Source organism: Heptranchias perlo, chromosome 38, assembly GCF_035084215.1.
Source record: "Heptranchias perlo isolate sHepPer1 chromosome 38, sHepPer1.hap1, whole genome shotgun sequence".
NCBI lineage: Eukaryota > Metazoa > Chordata > Chondrichthyes > Hexanchiformes > Hexanchidae > Heptranchias > Heptranchias perlo.
The window spans coordinates 7,241,424-7,267,432 of NC_090362.1; the positions used below are offsets into that span (position 1 = coordinate 7,241,424).

Here is a 26,009-nt window from a genome sequence, read left to right on the forward strand (position 1 = left end):
TCAGATCCAGGACGCATGAATTTATTCAAAGTTTGAAGGCTCCAAGTATTCTACATTCTTATGCTGCTACAGACAGACCCTGTCTAGAATTAAGTGTGGGGTCACTATACAACAAAATGGCTTTACAGCCCAGAGCTCCCGAATTGGCGATGGCAATGTTTTCATGGCCAATCTTTGGTCAAGTCCCAGTGCCACCTCTACTGCACAATAAAATCCAGCAGAGATGATTGTTCTGAATATCAGATACATTTATCAATGGCGTTAATCCAATTAGATAGTTAGCACTTACGATAGGAGGAGACTGCATGATATTGGGGTTGACCAATTCCCCTAACTGCTGTTGCGGCTTGCTCCGTTCCTCCTGCTTGCTGGAGTTGTTATTCTGTGATCCAGACTTAATTTCTTGTACAAGACCATCCAGTCTGTTTGAAAAGCAAGGACTAAATTAGACTACAAAAGTGGCACTGGCACACAAAGAAAAGAACCCCAAATCTATTGGTAACGTGGGATAGATGCAGCCTGACAACATTCTATACAAATGCCTGGAGCTGAATCACAATCGAATTGGGAAATGCTACATCCCCACAGCAGAAAGCAATGTCAGGAAAGTTATTTTTCCCACTTTTAATACTCCTAATGGTTTGCAATAGATGCTCCATTTTAATGGTAATTAAATCGTGCACTGTAATTTCCTTTCAGTGTTGCTGCTAATAGCCCTGACTTGAGCAGCAGTATTTCAAGGTAAATGAGGCAAAACCACAGTCTTTTGGAGTTAGCAACACCCACCTAAAGGGGATTTTTTTTTTTGCATCACTGCCTCTGGAGGTAAACATAAACACTGCCCCCAGTCTCCAGAAAGCTGGATCAATGGAGCACAGTAACTGTCCCCAGCCAGCTGGGACAACCTGGAGACCAGGAAATAGAATCACAGATTGTGACTCAGATAGCTGCAGTCATCGCACTGATACTCCAATGTTATAGAATAAATCCTGAAACACAAAAGGAGCTGATTCCAATGCACTGGCATTCCGAGACTATATTATAGAAGGTGTTTGCCAATATATACTCATTAAGTACAAGAACTTGCACTTTCATAGCTCACCCTGAAGGAACAATGCCTGTTGTAAAACAGAATTACAGGTGATTGCATCTGAAACCATCACAACCCAAAATTAAGTGTCCCAGAGCATTGGTCATTTGAAATCAATATACGCTCCAAGCATTATTATAGAATCCCTGTGAATCAGCTCTGAATCACATCTTACTATAACAAGAGCTAGCACCGATGACCCAAGGATTACAGTAGATTAGAAAGTACATCATCGTCAGTTCAAAGCACTCCCCACCCTATTGATTTGAAAAGGTAAGTAATCTCCTGCCAAGAAAAAGGCATCTATCTTTGATCTCCTACTTGTGGATTTTGTGTAGTAATCCAGCTAGCAGTTCAATATACCTAGTTAAGGCAACTGTCGTGTAGCTACAGGTGAGCCTGGGAATCAATCAGATGGCCCACTATGTTCTACACACAATCCCATAACTTGCAGAGTTATCTTGTTCATTCACGTACTGCTGTAATACCATGAATTTTCAGTAGTACTACACATTATAAATGGAAGACTGGTGGGGATTAGTACACAGGCTCCCCTGATTTATACCAGTGGCAAATCAAGGAGAATGAAGAGAAATTACCAACAAATTCTCTCCTTCATTGGTTTTGGGGTATGAGAGATTCTGGATGGAATACGAATGTGCTCTTCCGTGTTGGTTTTGGGGTGTGTGGTTGAGGGAGGATTACTGATATGCAAATCATTCCTTTAATAGGATTATTCAAACCAATCATACACATTCCAACTCTGTTTACCAAGGACCACAGCTTTGTAACAGACCTTTTGTTGGATGGATAAATTAAGACAGGAAGAAAATACAAATCAATGCAGACAAGCAAGTATTGTGTAACAACCTGTTTTCCTTCCTAACTTTTTCCTCCACTTCTCCCCCCTCTTCCCTCAGGAGGAGTGACTCCTTACTGTTCCAGCGATGCAAGTCACCCTCCAGTATCTCCCTTAAGCAGTCACGTATGAGTCCGAACAAAAAGAGTGCGGGACTATTGAGCTTTAGCCAAGTTCAATCCTGTCCTCAACATCCACTCACACAGGGTCACTTGATTGACATCAGGAGTGGTAACCATAGCTAATTTCCCCCTTTCCTAACCAAGGGTTCTGAAGTTAATTGTAACCCCCACTCCAGCCGAGGCCAGTTAACGCAGCACAAACGGGGATCACGTTTGTGACCTTCCTGGTCTGTAGGGCTCACCTACTCATTAGATAAACTCAAAGTCTTTGAGGAAGCTCCTAGCCTCCGTTCCACACAAACCTGCTGTAATACTGATCCAGAGAACTGTCATCCTCAAGGATCTGCCTTCCAGCAAAGTCTATTGTGATGTTCTTTGTTCGACGGGATGCGTGCCGTAACTCCCTTAATTCTTCATCTCTTTTGCGTAATGCCTCCCGTTCCTGTTTGGAGAGCCATTGGTTGGAGTCTGCCGCAAAATAATCAGACTCATCGTCGATGACCTGGGTGCGGCGAGCACTGCAAAAGACAAATGGATCCAGTCAGTTCAAATTTGGCAGCAAGATTCATCTTCAAACTCCCAAGTATTGGAATAGCTAATTATCTGGAACACACAAGTACAACACCTCTGCTCGCACCAAGTCCCGTTCACCCATCACTGCTGTGCTCGCTGACCTACATTGGCTCCCAGTCTAGCAAAGTCTCAATTTTAAAACTCTCATCCTGATTTTCAAATTCTCCATGGCCTCGCCCCTCCCTATCTCTGAAACCTCTTCCAGCCCTACGACCCTCCAAGATCTATGCGCTTCTCCAATTCTGGCCTCTTGCGCATCTCTGATTTTCATCGCCCCACCATTGGCGGCCGTGCCTTTAGCTGCCTAGGTCCCAAGCTCTGGAATTCCCTCTTTAAATCTCTCCACCTCTCTCTCCTCCTTTAAGATGCTCCTTAAAACCTACCTCTTTGACCAAGCTTTTAGTCACCTGTCCTAATACCTCTCTATGTGGCTCGGTGTCAAATTTTGTTTGATAATGCTCCTGTGAAGCATCTTGGGAGGTTTTATTATGTTAAAGGCACTATATATAAATGCAAGTTGTTGCTACATTCCTGCCTCTGAGCCTCTGCCCCATTTCCCAATCCATCCTCTGTATCCCAACCTATATCCTGGACTGCCCATCAGTTGCCAGTGCAAGGATTCAACGCTGTTCTTTCTTCCTCTCCAGACACTGAACACTGGTAGAGAGCAAATCTATTTCATCATTCATAGCCAGAGTGAAAAAGCCCCATTAAAACAACAGCCCCGATATAGTGAGAAGATTTCACACACGACTGATGCTATATTATCCCCACCTCCGAATAGCATTCTGTTGCTTCCTCTCATGAGGGACCAGTAGAGAGGAGAAGCAATGCTGAATACCCAAGCTGCTTTTACCATCGGTTAGATCTGCTCTCACACCTCTGGTTCCTGAAGCACAAGCCTCAAGCAGTCGAATATAAAACTGCCAAAACGGTCTGCCAGGACGACTCTTTTTTAAACAAGTTTTTTTAGTGGCAGTACTCGCACGGGTGTCCTGCAACGTATAAGCGCTGTCCACTGCCGATCTGAAACTAACAGCCGGGAATGCCAGGGAACAAAGTAGAAGCGGAGAGGGCAGGATGAGAAGACAGCAGGATTGGGAAACGCAGCCCAACCATACAGGCACGATCTGTGTGGAAATGGCTTGCTTACAACTGAGCAAAACTACACTGCTTGTGTCACGAATGGTGTAAGAATTTCAGGAGACTTGTGTAAAAAAGTGAATCTGTATTCAAACAATTTACATTCACTGTACAGAGAATACGTAATGTACAGCAGAATTTTGACTTCCGTCAACCAAACTGACCAGTGCAGAGGATAATTACCTGAATTTATAGTAATTTAATGTAGTGAACATAGGAACAGAAGTAGGTCATTCAGCCCCTCAAGCCTGTTCCTCCATTCAATTAGATCATGGCTGATCTGTACCTTAACTCCATCTACCGGTCTTGGTTCCGTAATCCTTAATACCCTTGCCTAACAAAAATCTGTCAATCTCAGTCTTGAAATTTTCGATTGACCCCCAGCCTCAACAGCTTTCTCCACTACCCTTTGTGTGAAGAAATGTTTCCTGACATTACCCCTGACTGGCCTAGATCTAATTTTAAGTTAAAGTTATGCCCCCTTGTTCTGGACTCCCATACTAGAGGAAATAGTTTCTCTCTATCTACCATGTCAAATCCTTTAATCATCTTAAACACCTCAATTAGATCACCCCTTAATCTTCTATACTCAAGGGAATACAAGCCGAGACTACGCAACCTGTTCTCATAATATGACCCTTCTATCATTCTGGTGAATCTGCGCTGCACCCCTTCAAAGCCAATACGTCCTTCCTGAAGTATGGTGCCCAGAACCGAACGCAGTACTCCAGACGCAGTCTAACCAGAGCTTTATTACCTCAATAAATGTGCGTTATTAGGGTAGCCTGCATGACTTCAGTGTCACATGACTGGTAGAAGAACATTTTGTGGAGGGGGGTTTGTACAGGTAGTCGCTATATTTACACCTGTTTCAACAATATATCCAAGACAATGGTGATTCACAGTCATCACGTTACCCTCTCCCTTTACCTGGTTTTGTCATATTCCAGTAGCTTGTCTTTGTGTTTAACAGCCTTCTCCAGCCCCGCCTTCAGAACCATTTCTTGATGAGGCAGCAGGTCCTTCTCAAACATATCAGGATTCCCTGTTCTGTCTGCGCCTGGAAGAGTCCAACAAGTTTCATGTCCCTCCTTCTTCACATTTAAACAGTGAAACATTTGGAACTGATTATAAAATGGAGTCAAATGCCATTGGAAAGTTTGCGTGGAATCCTGTATTTAATCTCCACTATGACTGACCCAGGAGGCTTTAAACTAAATGCCATCTCCTGCATGTAGTAAAGTTAACAAGGGTTTTAGTCATGAAAACACGTTTTAATATCTGATTTTATAAAACTAAAGAAAGACAGACGCATTTGTATAGCGCCTTTCACGACCTCAGGACGTCCCAAAGTGCTTCACAGACAGTGAAAGAGTTTTTGAAGCACGGTCACTGTTATAATGTAGGAAACGTGGCAGCCAATTTGCGCACCGCAAGGTCCCACAAACAGACACGTGATAATGACCAGATAAACTGTTTTTCGATGCTGTTTGAGGGATAAATATTGGCCAAGACACCAGGGAGAACTCCCCTGCTCTCCCTGAAATAGTGCCATGGGATCTTTTGCGTCCACTTGAGGGGGCAGAGGGGGCCTCAGTTTAATATCTCATCCGAAAGATGGCACCTCCAACAGTCCAGCGCTTCCTCAGTACTGCACTGGAGTGTCAGCATCCAGATGGCTATCCAGTAACTCCTGATGCGTTGGTGGACTGGCGTCTGGTGAAAACAGAATTGGCCTCGGCCTCGCACATTGGCTGTTTGGTCATGGTGCTGGAGGAACTGTACCCCTCCATGTGAACAGGGGAAGCGGGGAGAAAGAAATATCTTAGTCCTCCAATCAGACAATTCATTGAGCAAGATTTTCATTAGAGGGCAGTCAAACTTCTACTTTTAATCTTCGCCATTCCTCTTGGTGCCATTGATCATTCAACAATCACTGGTTTCCCAGCATCTTGTCAGTTTTACTTACAAACTGGAACGTTTGATGGAGGCGACCATAACAGATGCAAGGAAAAGAAAGAACTTATTGACAAAATATTACGAACATTGTAACCAGCTCCCCAGCTGGGAGGACGGCCAAGCAACCCTTTCCCAGGCCACAGTGGCGGCTATTCCAGGAAATGCTTCACAGCAGTCAGGGTGACTTGCCTTTCAATTATGCCCCGTCTCCCCATAGGGAGTAACTCAGCCGAAGCTTTACACTTTTTCCAGGACAAGTACTGGAAATCTGCCACGACATTAATCCACATCACACCACTCATTACTGCAACAAGTAGCAGTCACCCGCTGAGCCATGGGTCCACAGCTGCACTGTACTTCATTCATTGTTCAGACAGATACTGGCTGCCTGAAGGCAGTTTCTGACTCCAACCTACAGACAGCAAGAGACATGAAAATTCAGAAGCAACTTGTATAGGAACACTCAGACCACAATAACATGGAGCATGATATCATACACTAACAAAATTAATTTCATAATTTGTGTGAGTGCTCTGCCTCTCTACTGCTCTCGCCTCCTTTAAGACGCTCCTTAAAACCTCTTGGACCAAGATTTGGGTCACCTGACCTAATATCTCCTTACGTGGCTCGATGTCAAATTTTGTCTGACGACGCTCCTGTGAAGGGCCTTGGGATGTTTTACTATGTTAAAAGGTGCTATATAAATCCAAGTTGTTGTTGTAGATGTTATATTGTCTGGTATTGAACAACTATTCTACAAGTGTCAGCCGTGGCCCGGTGGTAGCACTCTCGCCCGAGTCAGAAAGTCGTGGGTTCAAGTCCCACTTCAGAGACTTGAGCACAAAATCTAGGCTGGCACTCCAGTGCAGTACTGAGAGAGTGCTGCCTTTCGGATGAGATGTTAAACAGAGGCCCCTTCTGCCCTCAGGTGGACGTAAAAGATCCCATGGCACCATTTGAAGCGCAGCAGGGGAGTTCTCCCCTGTGTCCTGGCCAACATTTATCCCTCAACCAACACTTAAAAAAAGAGAGATTATCTGGTCATTTTATTTCATTACAGTTTGTGGGATCTTGCTGTGCGCAAATTAGCTGCCGTGTTTCCTGCATTACAACAGTGACTACTTCAAAAGTCTTTCATTGGCTGCAAAGCACTGTGGGATGACCTGACATGGTGAAAAGTGCAATATAAATGCAAATCTTTCTTGCTTTTTTCTTTAACACAGAACTGATCATCCCAAACGTATGCAACAAAAGAAGAATGCTCTATGGGTATTCCCAGTAGAAATAATGGATAGCAATCTGGCATGGGAATCCCAGCTGCTAACTCAGCACATAGCTGGACTCCACCCTGTGACCTGATTTTTGTTATGGGTGAACGTGCTGATCGAGCTGAGGAACGCTAGTGCTGGGAAAGAGACCTTTACAGCCAAAGGCATAGTAGCATTTCATCTCATCAGCCAGGGCTAGAATTGAACCCGAGTCCTGGAATGGAGAGTGCTGTTAAATTAGAACACACATTTATATGCATTGAACATGGAGCACAGTTCCACAGGTTCTGCTGCTTCGTCGGATTGGGCATTCTTCCCGGATAGGGAGTGTCGACAAGCCACGGTCGTAGGAGGCATTGGACCCAAGCCAGATCCTGCCCTCACTCGACGTCCACACACCCCAACTTTCCAGCAGAGATCACCGGCAACCATCAGAAGCGGAAAAAAACGTGGGTGACCTGTTGAGGTCTTTAAGATCATGAAAGGGTTCGACAGGGTCGACGTAGAGCAAGTATTTCCACTTGTGGGGGAGACCAAAACCAGGGGCCATAAATATAGGATAGTCACTAATCAATCCAATAGGGAATTCAGGAGAAACTTCTTTGCTCAGAGAATGGTTAGAATGCGGAACTCGCCACCACAAGGAGTAGTTGAGGCGACGAGCATCAATGCATTTAAGGAGAAGCTAGTTAAGTATATGGGGGAGAAAGGAATAGAAGGATATGCTGATAGGGTGAGATGAGGCTCGTGTGGAGCAGAAACACTGGCATGGACCTATTGGGTCGAGTGGCCTGTTTCTGTGCTGTACATTCTATGCAATTTTCCCTTTGAGGCAGGTAGCCAGTTGGGACATCCTGTTTGCACCTTGGCTGAGCTCAGGTAATTTAGTACAGACCAGGAACTGAACCCAAGACTTTCTGGTCTGTGTGGGTCAATTACACGCAGCCTTTAAAAAATAGAACCAATGGAGAACGGCAATAAATATTTCCAATTCATCACATACACAATACCAATTTAATACTAAATTACTAACCAACAGTCCCCATGAGTTTCTTGCGTAATTTCTGACTCTTGTTCGAGTCACGGACAAGGATCTCTTGCTCCTCTTTCGTGCAGACCTACAAGGGATACATTTAGTTTAATGTTTCTGTTCTTTCAGGTGTACTTTTCTTTAGGAAATAAGGATCTAATTCAGGCATTTGCTTTCCCTTTCTCAAGTCTCTCTATGCCACATAAAACCAAGCTACTCCCAGATCTCCAAGTATCCCACCCAAAGACTGCCCTCAATAAATGACCCACAGAAACTCTCCCTACTATTCACCTCCCATCGATATCAGTTAAGAACATAAGAAATAGGAGCAGGAGTAGGCTATACGGCCCCTCGAGCCTGCTCCGCCATTCAATAAGATCATGGCTGATCTTCGACCTCAACTCCACTTTCCCACCCAATCCCCATATCCCTTGGATTCCTTTAGAGTACAAAAATCTATCGATCTCAGCCTTGAATATGCTCAATGACTGAGCATCCACGCCCCTCTGGGGTACAGAATTCCAAAAATTCACAATCCTCCGAGTGAAGAAATTTCTCATCTCAGTCCTAAATGGCCGACCCCTTATCTTGAGACTATGACCCCTAGTTCTAGACACTCCAGCCAGAGGAAACAGCCTCTCAGCATCTACCCTATCAAGCCCTTTCAGAATTTTATATGTTTCAATGAGATCACCTCTCATTCTTCCAAACTCCAGAGAATATAGGCCCATTCTACTCAATCTCTCCTCATAGGAGAACTCTCACCCCCCAGGAATCAATCTAGTTGCACTGCCTCTAAGGCAAGTATATCCTTCCTTAGGTAAGGAGACCAAAACTGTACACAGTACTCTAGGTGTGGTCTCACCAAAACCCCGAGCAATTGCAGCAAGACTTCCTTACTCTTGTACTCCAAACCACTTTGCAATCAAGGCCAACATGCCATTTGCCTTCCTAATTGCTTGCTGTACCTGCATCTTAACTTCCTGTGTTTCGTGTACAAGGACACCCAAATCCCTCTGAAAACCAACATTTAATAGTTTCTCAAAATTTTAAAAAAATTGTTTTTCTATTCTTCCTATCAAAAGGTGAATAACACATTTCCCCACATTAATTAAAAGGAAGAATTTCAGAAGTAAATGCACTGAATGTGTGCCTGACCACTCCATAGCATTGAGTTTTGATGAGCCATGGAACAAGAATAGCACAACTTTGGTCTGCTTATTGCGGAGCTACCAGAGAGAGGAGGATTTAACATTGGATAAGGACGTCCTAAAGAACCCGGAAAGCCTCTCAGCTCATCTCCACGTGTCCGAAACAAATATTATGCATCATTTTCTACCTAAAACTACCAAGGCACAGCCACTTTTACAAGCACAAGGAAGCATTCTGTGGATTGCAGAATCTTCACCAGGTGCGAGTGGTGTCATTGAATGGGGTATCGCAGAGGTTTGGCTCTAATAAAGGCACTGTGGAAATTCTACAACGCGACAAACACCACAAGTTGTACTCAGATGAAGACATCACACTGCACACGACACACACATTCGAGCCGCTGACATTGAGAAGGAGCGTAATTAATGAGCATAGTTGAAATTAGACATTGCTGAAGCACCCGGGATGAATGACTACATCTTAATGTTAATCAACCTACTCACGCCGTCAGGCTTGGTGACTTAGACAGATTCATCGAATCACATAATCACTCATTGCCTACATAAAAATATTAAATGTGTAGGGAAAAAAATGTTAAAGCTAATTACACTTGTACTTAATAACACTCCCCAAGACAATCTCCGTCCTGTTCTCCCGCCCGCCGCTGAAGCTGATTCAGGCAGTCATTGGATTCCACAGGTGCCAATAGCCTTCAGTGCTCAAATGGCCATTTTTGTGGCCAGCAGCCTGGCACCCATTACTGAGCCCTGGTCTGCCACCGTGAATGATCATACCACGCACACACTTACCAGCTGGGCTCAATGAATAACAATCAGCAAACTGGCCGAATCTCCTTCTCAGCCATTTGTAGTTCCCCCACCCCCCACCCAGAACCATTTCTTGAGCCGAGATCAGGTAACTCAACACGGACCATGGATCGGACCTGGGATGTTCCTGACCTATACAGATCAAGAACACATCGCAGGGTGCATTCAGTCAATGGGTTATTGTGAGGGGCAATGCTTACAAAGTACTGACTTAACCTTCTCTGTAGAAATCAGAACATACAACAGGTAGCTCAGTGAGACGATTGGGAATTCCTTACATCTTGAGCAAAATAAAAGGTCAACCATTTCCTTACTGCCGTCAGGAATACAAGCACAGACTATCTCCCGCCACAGGAAGCAGAGTAACTGACCAGCGTTCCACAGAATAAGCAGGGTCCCGATCCCTCCTGCTCGCAGACGATGCGACCACAACCGAGGCAGTTGTTGACGAGTTTGTGCTTTTGTGCTAAGCATTCGCAGGGATGGCGGCCCGGGAGAATGACGGTGAATCGATCCTCGCCCTCCTGTGTGTACAGGGACAAGTACTTTGTCTTCTTCTTGGATGAAGAATTAGTCTCCTGCACCTGGTTAAAAACAAAAGCGAAAAGTTCAATTGTATTGCGCAGGATGTCACAAAGCATTTTACAGCCAATGAAGTACTTTATAAAGTGTAGTCACTGTTGTAATGGCAGCCAATTTACCCACAGCAAGCTCCCACAAACAGCAATAAGATAATGAGCAGATAATCTTTTTAGTAATGTTGGTTGAGGGATAAATATTGGCCAAGACATCGGGGAGAACTCTCCTGCTCTGCTTCGAATAGTGTCATGGGATCTTTTAAGTCCATCTGAGGATAGACGGGGCCTTGGTTTAACGTCTCTTCCGAAAGACGGCACCTCCGACAGTGCAGCACTCCCTCAGTACTGCACTGGAGTGTCAGCCTGGATTATGTGCTCTTGAGTGGGACTCAAACCCACAACCTTCTGACTCAGAGGCAAGAGTGCTACCACTGAGCTATGCTGCAGATCTAACCTTGGTCGATGAACACACTATACCGCTGTCCTCAAAAGCTACTTTCACTTTAGCTACAGCGTAAAAATCACCGGCTTGCATTGCAAAATCCCTACAGGACACTTCCAATCCCAGCTGTACACCTTCAGGAAACAATGTGCAGATCCAGATTTCTTCCTTTTCCCCCCAAGAATAGTAGAAAAGTTAATTAAATCATAAGGAATCCCTCCAAGACCAGTGCTTCACTCCTCCAAGTGGCTGTCTGCAAATCAGGATAGGCACAGCCTTGGAACAGGTCTCCAACCAGTACCGGAGTTAAGGACTGGTGGTGGGACACAATACCAAATGACTTACAAAGCATGCGAGAACCTCCTTGAGCTGCAGCATGGAATGCATACACACTGAAGTCCCAATCTCTGATATACTGCGGTGGCAAAATCTCACGCAGGTACCAAGCAAATCCAATAGGAACAGAAATTCAGAGAGAGTTTCGCCCCGGATTGGTTCTTGCGCCCCCTGGTGGCTAATTTCAGAGTGGCAATGACAGCAGTTTGGGAACAGGTCTTTGTGAACAAGAAAGGTGCATTTGTGGAGAGTACATTAAAAAAGCCTCTTCTACCTTCAAAGAAATAATTTACCAATAGATTACGTTCCCTAGGGCTGTCAACCTTCAGGAAACGTTTGGAATGAGATTTATAGTCAGAGTTCGACCAATTGAAAGGAGAAACTTGCAGCAAACAGGACGGTCGGGTTAGTTTTAAAGGAAGTTTTTCTATTAAGAAGCAAAGAACTTACATTTATATAGCACCTTTCACCACCTCAGGACATCCCAAAGCGCTTGCTATAAACTTTCAAAAGGTACAACGAAATAATACTTCAGCTTCAGGTTAATATTTGAAAAGGAAACATAAACAAATAAACGATCAAGAAAAATCCCTGCTCGTTATGTTTTTGGCATTGGAATTTAATGAAGGAGTCTCCGATCCATTTCAACACTCACTGCTGGGAACTTCTACAGGGCAACTCTCAGGAAAAAATCTTGGGGAAATTCGCTTTTAGCTTCAAAAGAAAAGGCTTACACAAATGCAAGGAAAAGTGGAAATCCAGCAGACTGGGAGAGCTATAAAAAACAACAAAGGGATTCTTAGAAAGTAATGAGGTGCAAAAAGGGAATATGAAACTACTTGCAAGGGATATCAAGCTAACAGCAAAAGTTTTTATAAATATATTGAAGAGAGTGGTAAAGGAGAATGTGGGCACATTAAAGACAGATGTAGACAAGACTATAATGGACAATAAGGAAATGGCAGACTTGTTAAATGAGTACTTCCTATCAGTTTTCACAGTGGAGAAAGAGGACTAAATATCAGCAGTCCAAGAGAACCTAAAAATAAGTCATGGGGAGGAACTTTGTAAATTTAATACAAGTAACAAAATGGTAATGGAAAAAATAACGGGACTTAAGATAGACAAATCTCCAGGATTAGATGGTTTCCACCTCAGTAATAAAAGGAATAGGTAGGGAAATTGCAGCTGCATTAGTCATAATGTTTTACTAAAATTCTCCAGATTCAGGAATTGTGCCTATGGAATAGAAAATTGCAAATATCACTCCATTATTTAAGAAGGGAGGGAGAAACCAGGTAACTGCAGGCCCATCAGTTGAACATCAGTTGTGGGGAAGTTACTGGAATCTATCATCAGGGACAGTGTGACTGAGCACTTGGACAAGTATTGGCTGGTCAAAGCGACTCAGCATCGATTTGTGAAGGGGAGGTCATGTCTGACTAATGTAGTTCAATTTTTTGGGGAGGTCATTAACAAGGTGGACAGAGGGAGTGTCTATGGATGTTGTCTATATGGACTTCCAGAAAGCATTTGATGAGGTTCCGCACAAGAGATTATCAAAATTGAAGATGTGTGGAATTGGAGGTAACTTTGTGACAGGGATTGATTATTGGTTGGGAGGAAGGAGACAGAGAGTAGGGATAAAGGGAATGTACTCTGATTGGCAGGATGTGACAAGTGGTGTTCCCCAGGGATCTGTACTGGGACCTCAGCTTTGCACCATATATATACAAACGACTTGGATGAAGGAATGGAGAGTTGCATTCCCAAGTTTGCAGATGACACTAAATTAGGAGGAACAGCATGTTGTCAGTGGGAGCAGGAAGTTAGAAAAGGACATAGGCAGACTAAGTGAGTGGGCAAAACTACAGCAGATGGAGTTGAGGGGGGATCTAATTGAGGTGCTTAAAATGATAAATGGACTTCATAGAACAGGTACAAAAAACTATTTCCTCTGGTGGTGGGAATCCAGACTAAGGGGGCACAATCTTAAAACTAGAGCGAGGACATTCAGGAGTGAAATCAGGAAGCACTTTTTCCCACACAAAGGGTAGTGGAAATCTGGAACACTTCCCCGCCCAAAATGCCATGGATGCTGGGGCTCAATTGAAATCTTCGAAACTGAGATTGTAAGTTTGTCAGGTCAGGGTATCAAGGGATAGGGAGAAAAGGCAGGTAAATGGAGTTGATATGCAGGTCAGCCATGATCGAATAGAATGGCAGAACAGGCTTGAGGGGGTGAATAGCCTACTCCTGCTGCAAGGTTTTGTGAAACTGCCTGAGGTACAGTCCTGGGACCTTTCTATCAGTTATTCTGCTCTACCCGGCCAGGGAATGTGCAATGCTGGTACGGCCATGAAGTAGGCAGATCGGAGTTTCACTGTCCTTCCTCGGTGCAGTGAGCAAATATAAAAATGTCTGTTGCCAGAACTTACTTTTACCAGATCCATGGGTGTTTTGACTTCTTCTGCTGGGAGCTGGCTGTCAGACACAAGCAACGGTTCCTGCTTGTTCCTGCCTTTCCGCTTGGACTTCTTGAGCTGATCACTTGCTTTCGATGAATCTGGAACCTCTATAGAAAGAAAGACTTGCATTTATACAGCGCCTTGCACATCCAAAGTGCTTTACAGACAATGAAGTTCTTTTTTGAAGTGTAGTCATGGTCGTAGTGTAGGAAACACAGCAGCCAATTTGTGCACAGCAAGGTCCCACAAACAGCAACGTGATAACGACCAGATAATCTGTTTTAGTGATGTAGTTTGAGGGATGAATGTTGGCCAGTACAACAGGGAAAACTCCCCTGCTCTTCTCTGAAAAGTATCATGGGACCTTTTACGTCCACCTGAGGGGGCAGACGGGGCCTCGGTTTAACGTCTCATCTGAAAGATGGCACCTCCGACAGTGCAGCACTCCCTCATTACTGCACTGGAGTTACAAAGCATGTGGTAACTGTTAGGAGTGCTTTTCTTTTAGCTGCAAATTAAAAATCTAATTCATCAGAATTGAATTCAGGAACAAAGTACACTGTTCCACAAATTAGAAAATTAAAAGTCTATTTATTCCAACTGTGCTACAATCAGACGCACCATCTTTTTTTCTGTATAACTGCACTTGTCCAGGTGTAAGTGGTTCTTGCGATCGCTTCCACCTTTTCAAAAGCTCATCAATGAAAAGCTGTTTCTTCCCTTCGGTCCCTTGAATCAAATCAGCGACGTACTCTTCAATTTCCTCCGCACTCTCAATCGACAAGATATACCTGGATTAATAAAATAAACACACTTGCTAATTTTTTTTACATAGTTGGGGGGCGGGGAGGGGAAGGGAAATTGAAAGTTTGAGATGAGGGTATCAGGGAATGAAACACGTTTCACATTCCTCAACCCAGTGGCAGCACCAGGAAACCATGTGTCAAATTCAACACAGCTTAAAGGTGCCAGCACACTGCCCCGAACAATGCGCTTAACCTAAAGTTCATAGCCACATCCCTCTACGCAGTAGTGCAGTGAACATAGGAACCGCTAGAGGAAAAAAGGCCACGGTTCATCTAGTGCGTCTTTGACCATCCTTAAATTAGAACCAGGCCATTCGGGGCAAAATCAGGAAGCACTTTTTCACACAATGTTGGCAAGAGACTAATTATTTTAAAAGGAAATTAGATGATAATGGTTTATCCATCGTTGTTGGTGACGACAGACTCAGATTCATCTCCAATTAATACAGGTTGTGGGTTCTCATGACTATAGAGCCCAATTTTCATGAGAAATATTTTCCCACACACAGGAGGTCAGATTCACCTGAGGGCTGATTTTTCCTAGATTCATTTGGGCTCTCTTTTCTTTGGTTAGCTGGTTACAACTTGTTTCAAGCTTTGTCGTCCCATCGTGAATCGTCTTTTGTCGCTTTTTCCCTGTCACAAGCATCATGCTCCCATGTATCAGTTAAGATGCCATTTATTTTTACGATTGGTCTTCAGGCAATCTTTACATCTTTAGAACAGAGCACCAGGAGAAGGTTTACCAAGGTCGATAGTCAAAATCTTTTCCCAAAGGTAGGGGAGTCTATAACGAGGGGGCATAGATTTAAGGTGAGAGGGGAGAGATACAAAAGGGTCCAGAGGGGCAATTTTTTCACTCAAAGGGTGGTGAGTGTCTGGAACGAGCTGCCAGAGGCAGTAGTAGAGGCGGGTACAATTTTGTCTTTTAAAAAGCATTTGGACAGTTACATGGGTAAGATGGGTATAGAGGGATATGGGCCAAGTGCAGGCAATTGGGACTAGCTTAGTGGTATAAACTGGGCGACATGGACATGTTGGGCCGAAGGGCCTGTTTCCATGTTGTAACTTCTATGATTCTATGATTCTATAAGCTTAAGCTCACCAAAGATGACCACCTTGGGTAGTCTAGTATCAAGCATTCGGACTGAGTGACCAGCCCACTTCACTATTACCTTAATGCCTGGCCTATTTGCTCTTCTGAGGACCTCAGTGTCGTGAATCTTGTGCCACATCGAATTTTATAACTATTACCTTGTAGAATTGAAGTTTTGTTGCCAGGTTAATGTCCCTTTTAATCCCATAACCGCAGGGCCGAGGGCAGAAAGGGATGGAACCGAAGCCCAGGCCCCCTGAGACTCTGCTTCTCCCGCGGGAGATTCGGGCCGCCAGCTCTCACTTACTGAATCAGCTCCTCGTTCACTTCCAGGCTGAACTTCTGAACCAGCTCCTCCTGACACCATCGCAGCAGAGACTCCACATCGCCGCTCACCCTCCCTGCGCCACAGTCATTCCCGGCAGCGGCCATTAGACCGGCTCACATCCACCCGGAAACATTCCCCCTGCACACACCGCACACATAAAAGGTGCAACACGCCGCTGTTTCCCCCCACGGTACCGCCAGCTCCGCATTAATGTTCCGGGATCAAAGAGAGCCAAGCAACCTTTCTTTGGAGAAAGCCAAATTAATTCAAAGGTACAGAAACAAAATAGATTGCATTAAATAAATCAGTCTATTCGAATTACAGTGGAATTATTTTAAAAGGGGATTGGCACCAATGTGTCATGGCATCTCAGAAATATCACTGTCAATCAGCTGTGATCTCAAGATATGACTTAGGCTGGGACACAGATCCACAGACCAGAAGTACTTCACTGAAGTTATCACTCTAAAGTATGAGCCTAAAAATTGTGTGTCAGCTCCTCCAACTGCGAAAGCGAAGCTTAGGGTGGTGCTTTACTTATGAAGAGAATTGCTGGAGTCTATAATTAAGGATAGGGTGACTGAACACCTCGAGAATTTTCAGTTAATCAGGGAGAGCCAGCATGGATTTGTGAAAGGTAGATCGTGCCTGACAAACCTGATTGAATTTTTTGAAGAGGTGGCTAAAGTAGTGGGCAGGGGAATGTCAATGAATGTTATTTATATGAACATCCAGAAGGCATTTGATAAGGTCCCACATAAGAGACTGTTAGCTAAGTTAGAAGCCCATGGAATCGAGGGAAAAGTATGGACTTGGTTAGGAAATTGGCTGAGCGAAAGGCGACAGAGAGTAGGGATAATGGGTAAGTACTCACATTGGCAGGATGTGACTAGTGGAGTCCCGCAGGGATCTGTCTTGGGGCCTCAATTATTCACAATATTTATTAACGACTTAGATGAAAGCATAGAAAGTCTCATATCTAAGTTTGCTGATGACACAAAGATTGGTGGCATTGTAAGCAGTGTAGATGAAAACATAAAATTACAAAGCGATATTGATAGATTAGGTGAATGGGCAAAACTGTGGCAAATGGAATTCAATGTAGACAAATGTGAGGTCATCCACTTTGGATCAAAAAAGGATAGAACAGGGTACTTTCTAAATGGTAAAAAGTTAAAAACAGTGGATGTCCAAAGGGACTTAGGGGTTCAGGTATATAGATCATTGAAGTGTCATGAACAGGTGCAGAAAATCATCAAGAAGGCTAATGGAATGCTGGCCTTTATATCTAGAGGACTGGAGTACAAGGGGGCAGAAGTTATGCTGCAGCGATACAAAACCCTGGTTAGACCGCACCCGGAGTACTGTGAGCAGTTCTGGGCACCGCACCTACGGAAGGACATATTGACCTTGGAGGGAGTGCAGCGTAGGTTTACTAGAATTATACTCGGACCTCAAGGGTTAAGTTACGAGGAGAGATTACACAAATTGGGGTTGAATTCTGTAGAGTTTCGAAGGTTAAGGGGTGATCTGATCGAAGTTTAAAAGATATTAAGGGGAACGGATAGGGTGGATTGAGAGAAACTATTTCCGCTGGTTGGGGATTCTAGGAGTAGGGGGCACAGTCTAAAAATTAGAGCCAGACCTTTCAGGAGTGAGATTAGAAAACATTTCTACACACAAAGGGTGATAGAAGTTTGGAACTCTCTTCCGCAAACGGCAATTGATACTAGCTCAATTGCTAAATTTAAATGTGAGATAGATAGCTTTTTGGCAACCAAAGGCAGGTATATGGAGTTAGATCACAGATCAGCCATGATCTTATCAAATGGCGGAGCAGGCACGAGGGGCTGAATGGCCTACTCCTGTTTCTATGTTCCTATGTTCCTATATTCCTGTGACTGGACAAACTGGGGCTCTTTTCATTTGCACAAAGAAGGTTAACGGGGGATCTGATAGAGATATTCCAAATTGAGAGATTTTGATAAGGAAGACTGGTTTAAACAATGATTTCCTCTGGTTGGCAAGTCAGTAACCAGAGGATATATATTTAAGATCATCAAAAGTTAAAAGGGAGAGATTTTTGATCTATATTAATGACTTGGAATTGGGTGTACAGGGCACAATTTCAAAATTTGGAGATGATGCAAAACTTGGAAGTGTAGTGAACAGTGAGGAGGATAGTGATAGACTTCAAGAGGCTATAGACAGGCTGGTGGAATGGACGGACACATGGCAGATGAAATTTTTTTAAAATTTTTTTTATTCGTTCACGGGATGTGGGCGTCGCTGGCAAGGCCGGCATTTATTGCCCATCCCTAATTGCCCTCGAGAAGGTGGTGGTGAACCGCTGCAGTCCGTGTGGTGACGGTTCTCCCACAGTGCTGTTAGGAAGGGAGTTCCAGGATTTTGACCCAGCGACGATGAAGGAACGGCGATATATTTCCAAGTCGGGATGGTGTGTGACTTGGAGGGGAACGTGCAGGTGGTGTTGTTCCCATGCGCCTGCTGCCCTTGTCCTTCTAGGTGGTAGAGGTCGCGGGTTTGGGAGGTGCTGACACAGAGAAGTGCAAAGTGATACATTTTGGCAAGAAAAATGAGGAGAGGCAATATAAACTAAATGGTACAATTCTAAAGGGGGTGCAGGAACAGAGAGACCTGGGGGTATATGTGCACAAATCTTTGAAGGTGGTTAAGAAAGTGGTTAAAAAAGCATACGGGATCCTGGACTTTACAAATAGAGGCGTAGAGTACAAAAGCAAGGAAGTGATATTGAACCTTTATAAAACACTGGTTCGGCCACAACTGGAGTATTGTGTCCAATTCTGGGCACTGCACTTTAGGTAGGATGTGAAGGCCTTAGTGAGGATGCAGAAAAGATTTACTAGAATGGTTCAAGGGATGAGGGACTTCAGTTACGTGGATAGACTGGAGAAGCTGGAGTTGTTCTTCCGAGAGCAAAGAAGGTTGAGAGGAGATTTGATAGAAGTGTTCAAAATCATGAAGGGTTAGAGAAAGTAAATCAAGAGAAACTTTTCCTATTGGCAGAGCGGTCAATAACCGGAGGACACGGATTTAAGGCGATTGACAGAAGAACCAAAGGCGACATGAGGAAAAACTTTTTTACACAGCGATTAGTTATGATCTGAAATGCGCTGCCTGAAAAAGTGGTGGGAGGCAGATTCAGTCGTGGCTTTCAAAAAGGAATTGGATAAATTCTTGAAGGGAAAAAATTTGCAGGGCTACAGGGAAAGAGCTGCGGAATGGGACCAACTGGATTGCTCTTACAAAGAGCTGGCTCGGGCTCAATGGGCCGAATGGCCTCCTTCTGTGTTGTAACCATTCTCTGATTCTATTTTGTAGAGAGGAATGTTGGGACATGGATTGCCCTACCAGAAACAGTGGTGGAAGCAACTCTCTAATTAGTTTTAAAAGGAAATTGGATAAATATTTGAAAGAGAAAAATTCAAAAGGATAAGGAGAAAGACCATAGGGAATGGGACAATGGGATAACACTGACAGAGAGCTGGCACAGGTGTGAGGGGCCAAATAGCCTCCTTTGGTAAGATTCTATGAACCATACAGACCAGGAGTTCCCAGGTTTGATTCCAGTTTGTGCTGAATTACCTGATCTCAACCATGTCAGTAGCTTGGGTGCTACAATTGCTGTTCGAAAACTGCACAAATGCAGACAGGATCAGGCTTCGTTGTGATGACCTCCAAGGTTGAATACCCTGCTGACATCACGATCTAAGCGTACTCATGAAGGACAGTCACGTGGGAGAGATACTGAAGGGCAAAACATTCAAGAGGGTAAAATGAGGATTGACAAGCCATTCGACTAGGGTGGCAGGTTACACCAATAACAACTTGCATTTATATAGTGCCTTTAACATAATAAAACGTCCCAAGGCGCTTCACAGGAGCAATTTTCAAACAATATTTGACACTGAGCCACATAAGGAGATATTTGGACAGGTGACCAAAAGCTTGGTCAAAGAGGTAGGTTTTAAGGAGCATCTTAAAAGGAGGAGAGAGAGGTAGAGGGAGGGAGGGAATTCCAGAGCTTAGGGCAGCAGAGACTCCATATCACCGCTCACCCTCCCTACACCACAGTCATTCCCGGCAGCGGCCAATAAACCGACTCACATCCACCCGGAAACATTACTCCTGGACACACCGCACGCATAAAGGGTGCAGCACGCTGCTGTTTCCCCCACGGTACCGCCAGCTCCGCATTAATGTTCCGAGCTCAAAGAAATCCAGCCGCCAATGGTGGAGTGATGAAAATTGGGGATGTGCAAGAGTCAAGAACTGGAGGTGCGCAGAGATCTCAGAGGGTTGTGGGGCTGGAGGTGGTTACAGAGATAGGGAGGGGCGAGGCCATGGAGGGATTTGAAAACAAGGATGGGAATTTGAAAATCGAAGCGTTCTGGACCGGGAGCCAATGTAGATCAGCGAGCACAGGGGTGATGGGTGAACGGGACTTGGTGCGAGTTAGGATACGGGCAGCAGAGTTTTGGATGAGCTCAAGTTTATGGTGGGTGGAAGCTCGGAGGCCGGCCGGGAGAACACTGGAATAGTCAAGACTAGAGGTAACAAAGGCATGGTTACAGCAAAGTTGGGTTTTTAAAAAGACTTCAGATTGCACAAGGAGTGGAAGACTGAGGGGGCAAGTGTTGTGAGGTTGTTGGAAAAAATCAGTTAGAGCAAGAGAGTGCAATCAGTGTCAAAATTTACTGAATTTGGACCATACTGCATATATAGTTCAAAAAAAAACTAGTGTCACTGTGAAGGTTGGAGGCAATAAAATTGAAACTCCGAATTACTGACACACGATTAAGCAGGTCCAAGAAAACAATGATGTGTGTAAACTGCACAATGTAAAAAGAAACTTCCTGCCAACTGCGCAGGGTATTTTGTTGGACTATCCGACTGTCAATCAAACAGGCCCACAAGCAATTGGAAGGATGTGACCAGTGGTGTTCCACAAGGATCTGTGCTTGGGCCTCGACTATTCGCTGTATTTATTAATGACTTAAGCAACACAATAGAGAGCCATATATCCAAGTTTGCCAATGACACAAGGATTGGTGGCGAGCATAAAATTACAAAGAGACACTGATAGATTAAGTGAGTGGGCAAAACTGTGGCAGATGGATTTCAATGCAGGTGAGTATGACGTCATCCATTTTAGACCAAAAAAGGATTGATCCGCGTATTTTTTAAATGGTGAAAAGCTAGGAACAGTGGAGGTCCAAAGAGATTTAGGGGTCCACATACACAGATCACTAAAATGTAGTGGTCAGGTACAAAAAATAATCAAAAAGGCTAATGGAATGTTAGCCTTTACAACCAGAGGGCTAGAATATAATGGGGAGGTCGTTTTGCTGCAGCTGTACAAAGCCCTGGTTAGATCACATCTGGAGTTTTGTGTACAGTTCTGGCACCGCACCTTTGAAAGGATATATTGGCCTTGGAAGGAGTGCAGTGCAGATTCACCAGAGCTTTAAAGGGTTAGATTATGAGGAGAGATTACATAAACTAGGCTTGTATTCCCTGGAATATAGAAGGTTAAGGGGTGATTTAGAGGTTTTTAGGATTTTGAAAGGAATTGGTGGGGTAGATAGAGAGAAACATTTTCTGCTGGTGGGGGAGTCGAGGACAAGGGGACAAAACCTTAAAATCAGAGCCAGGCCATTCAAGAGAGAAGTTGGGAAACACTTCTTCACACAAATGGTAGTAGAAGTTTGGAACTCTCGCCCACAAAAAGCAGTAGATGCTCGTTCAATTAATAATTTTAAATAGCCGAGGGTATGAAGGGATATGGAGCCAAGGCGGGTAGATGGAGTTAGGATACAGATCAGCCGTGATCCGATTGAATGGTGGAACAGGCTCGAGGGGCTGAATGGCCTGCTTCTGTTCCTATGTTCAAGCTAATTAGACAATTTCTGCTCTCATGCATAAAAATACTTTTAATAAATAACAAAATCAACACCGGAGGTGCAGAGAAGGAAGATGGTATAGGACAGTATATTTGGAGCTTAGGAGGAACAATTCAGAGGAGCAATGATCAAGATATTATTAACAAAATAGAAACTGGAAGAATTGTAATTTGAAAGAGATTGGAGGCTGGAGGTGAGAGAATGATGGCCTGTCAGATCAGCCTTCTCTTTTGACCTGAGGGAGAAAGGAATAGAAGGATATAATGATAGAGTTATATGAAGAGGGGTGGGAGGAGGCCCGTGTGGAGCATAAACAATGGCATGGACCAGTTGGGCCGAATGGCCTGTTTCTATGCTGTAAATTCTATGTAATTCTATGTAAGATAGATTGACCCTCCAGCACGGTGTCGTCCATTGAAATCGCTGACTAGCTTAAGTGACACCGTTTTAGCCACCTGCACTAATCTTAGTAGAAATTGTCTTACGCACAATGCAGGTAAATGTACTTCATGTGTATATTTACTTAAACATCTACCACCATTCAGGGCAGAAGAATTTATCTGACACAGCACATCTTAGAGTAGCTTCTAGGTTTTTGTCCAGCTGTTGCATGCGGTAGTTCAACTTCTTCAGCGTGAGTGTTGACTCACACAAAAAGTGCAAGATCCACCCCCCTCTCCACCCAGACCCACCCGCTCTCCATCCAGAACCATCCCTGCTCTCCATCCAGAACCATCCCCCGCTCTCCATCCAGAACCATCCCCACTCTTCATCCACATAAGAAGATAAGAACACAAGAAATAGGAGCAGGAGTAGGATATTCGAGCCTGCTTCTCCATTCAGTAAGATCATGGCTGATCTTCGACCTCAACACCACTTTCCCGCCCAATCCCTGTATCCCTTGATTCCCTTAGTATCCAAAAAATCTATCGATCTCAGCTTTGAATATACTCAACGACTGAGCATCCACAGCCCTCTGGGGTAGAGAATTCCAAAGAATCACAACCCTCCGAGTGAAGAAATTCCTCCTTATTTCAGTCCTAAATGTCTGACCGCTTATCCTGAGGCTATGCCCCCTAGTTCTATACTCTCCAGCCAGGGGAAACAGCCTCTCAGCATCTACCCTGTCAAGCCCTCTCAGAATCTTATGTTTCATTAAGATAACCTCTCATTCTTCTAAACTCCAGACAGTATAGACCCATTCTACTCAATCTCTCCTCATAGGACAACCCTCTCATCCCAGGAGTCAACCTAGTGAACCTTTGTTACACTGCCTCTAAGGCAAGTATATCCTTTAGGTAAGGATACATCCAGAACACGGTTGGATGCTACTTGCCCTTTGCCATGATATGCCCTGTTAGGTTTGCTCATTATTGCTTGGCGTTGCTTCCTTCTGCTGGCCTGGAGTGGTTATTCTATTGGTCAAGCTAACCACGATGACAGGTCCCCTCTCCATACGATGTTGCTGGTGTTTCCATGGTGCTGAAGCCTGACATTTGACCAATGTTACACACCATTTTAGAAGATAAGCAGTAACCGATGGAGTAAAGCACTCAACAACGATATAAAATATTTGCATACTCTGCTTTTCATCTTACCAACAAATGCACAAAAAGGTTAAAGTGCACATGTATATGCTGTGCGAATATGAGTTTTGAGATCACATGCCCAACAATGGTGTCTATAATTTATTTTTTATTTACTCATCAAAAATGCATGTAGCCACATCTGGATTCCCAATTAACCACATGTGGTTAATGTATTGAACAACACTGCTCCAGTGTAGTACTGAGGGAGTGCTGCATTGTCAGAGGAGCCACCCTTCACGAGACATTAAATCAAGGCCCATATGCCTGTTCTGATGGACATTAAAGATACCATGGCACTATTCCAAAAAAAGAACAGCAAGTTCTCCTGGTGCTTGAGCTGCCATTCCCCCTTCACCCACACCACCAAAAACAGTTTAACTGGCTCGTCATCTTTCTTCCTTCTTTCTTTTTCATCTCAATGCTGTTTGAGGGACCTTGTTATACGCAAAATAGCTGTGTTTACTTAGCAACAATTGCTGCACTTCAAGGTGGTTTGAGATGTTTCTAAGAGAAGTGATCAGGTGCTCAGTATTAATGTAAGTATTTTTTTCCTTACCAACATTTACACTTCCCAGCAGGGAACTTGGGGGATTTCCCCTGAGGTGATCTTATAAAAGTATACAAGACAGTTAAGGTAAATCCACAATATTACTATAAATTGAATTGCAAGAGTCGGATAAGGGGATGCAGGTTCAAACTAATGAAATGGATAGACCGACGGAGGCAAAAATCCTGGAATAATTTAAAAGAAAAATGAGATATAGCAATGAAGGGACTGTAGGATCTTTCCAGATAGATGGGCCAAATGGCCTTCCTCATCCATAAATATCTTGTGGTTTGGTTTTCTTTGCCTAATTTTCCAGTATTTTCCAGAGACAATGAGGCTTACTGTCAGCCTGGCTAAGATGCCAGGTAATTGGCAAAAGAACCAGAGGCCAGATGAGAGTATATTTTATGCAACGAGTTGTTACGATCTGGAATGCACTGCCAAAAAGTGGTGGAAGCAGATTCAATCGGAACTTTCAGAAGAGAATTGGATAAATACTTGAAAACAATTGTGGAGCTTTGGGGAAAGGGTAGGGGAGTGGGAGTAATTGACTAGCTCTTTCAAAGAGCTGGTACAAGCATGATGGGCCAAATGGCCTTCTTCTGTGCTGTATGATTCTATGTGCAACTTAGAACAAAGAAGAAATATGTAAGGAATCTTACAACACCAGGTTATAGTCCAACAGTTTTATTTGAAAATCACAAGCTTTCGGAGGCTTTCTCTTTTGTCTCACCTGAAAGCTTATGATTTTCAAATAAAACTGTTGGACTATAACCTGGTGTTGTAAGATTCCTTACATTTGTCCACCCCAGTCCATCACCCGCATCTCCACATCAAAGAAGAAATAGATATGGGACTTTCATGGTCTGCAGGTCTTACCACCATATTCATCCAGAGTCGTTCACAACAAATTTTAGCAATCTTTCCTGCACATTGTGCATTATAAATGTCTGGCTCTATCTATCTGCAAATGTAGTATATTAAAAATCTTGCACACACCTCCTGTAAGTGGCACAATGACTTTCCCCTCACACTTTGCTGAAAACATCCCCATTGTTTGAAAAAAACAGCGACTCACCAAAAGCAATAACATGGGATATCTGCCAAAATTGGATTAGATCAACGGGCAACTCTTATTTTAAAGCCAACCACTGTATTTTGACTGATTTTTAAACACCCGCCTGGTAACTTTCATGCGTTATCTTACTCTGCTATTTAAAGCACTGAGGTAACTTAAGTGTGGGGGATTGGATCTCACCAAAAACAAATAATCATGAATGACTCAAATTCACTGCACTTTGCACTTTATGGAAATTGGACCCTGCAATTAAGTCACGTAAACACAATTGCCCCCAGTTTCCAGTTGCATTCGGTAAAAGCAAAACCTGCAATTACTGCCATGTTAGCAAACAACAAAGAAAGAAACGTCCCGCCAATCCACGGAGCTCCTCATTGGCCCATAGCACTGTCAATCAAACCAGCTCACCAGCTGATTGGATAATACCGCCTCTATCTGATTTCAAAAAAGGCTTTCAATAACTTTAATGCGTCAAAGTTTTAAAGTCGATTCCTCGCCCGCTCTAAGTGCGGGTGGATTTGGTTAAATATTCACTTTTTGTGATGGTCTTTAAAAATGACAACAGCACAAATCTGCTTTCCCGCCACACCGTGCTCTCTGATAGGTGCGTGTGGGTTTTGAGCCCCTTCATCCGATTGGAAGGCAGCCGAGGCAAATGAGCCGAGTGCCCGGATAGGTCGGAGCGTCAGCCAGCCGACCAATGGGAAAGAAGCCGAGTGTCCCGCGGACCCCCCCCCCCCCCCGGAAGTGCGTCGGCGGATTGGGTAAGAGAA

General features: G+C 44.0%; 1 protein-coding gene across 1 annotated transcript in view; it reads right to left on the minus strand.

Annotated features, from left to right (window-relative positions):
* Positions 1 to 16,221, minus strand: part of trip4 (thyroid hormone receptor interactor 4) — an 82,505-nt gene extending 66,284 nt beyond the window's left edge. The window contains exons 1-8 of the mRNA XM_067973357.1: positions 16,057 to 16,221; positions 14,469 to 14,638; positions 13,818 to 13,954; positions 10,395 to 10,607; positions 8,048 to 8,132; positions 4,718 to 4,847; positions 2,374 to 2,589; positions 290 to 422 (exon numbers count right to left, since the gene is read on the minus strand). Of these exons, the coding sequence (XP_067829458.1) occupies positions 290 to 422; positions 2,374 to 2,589; positions 4,718 to 4,847; positions 8,048 to 8,132; positions 10,395 to 10,607; positions 13,818 to 13,954; positions 14,469 to 14,638; positions 16,057 to 16,181 (1,209 nt within the window). The 5' untranslated portion in view covers positions 16,182 to 16,221. The remainder of the gene's footprint in view (positions 1 to 289; positions 423 to 2,373; positions 2,590 to 4,717; positions 4,848 to 8,047; positions 8,133 to 10,394; positions 10,608 to 13,817; positions 13,955 to 14,468; positions 14,639 to 16,056) is intronic.
* Between the last annotated feature and the right edge of the window lie 9,788 nt (positions 16,222 to 26,009).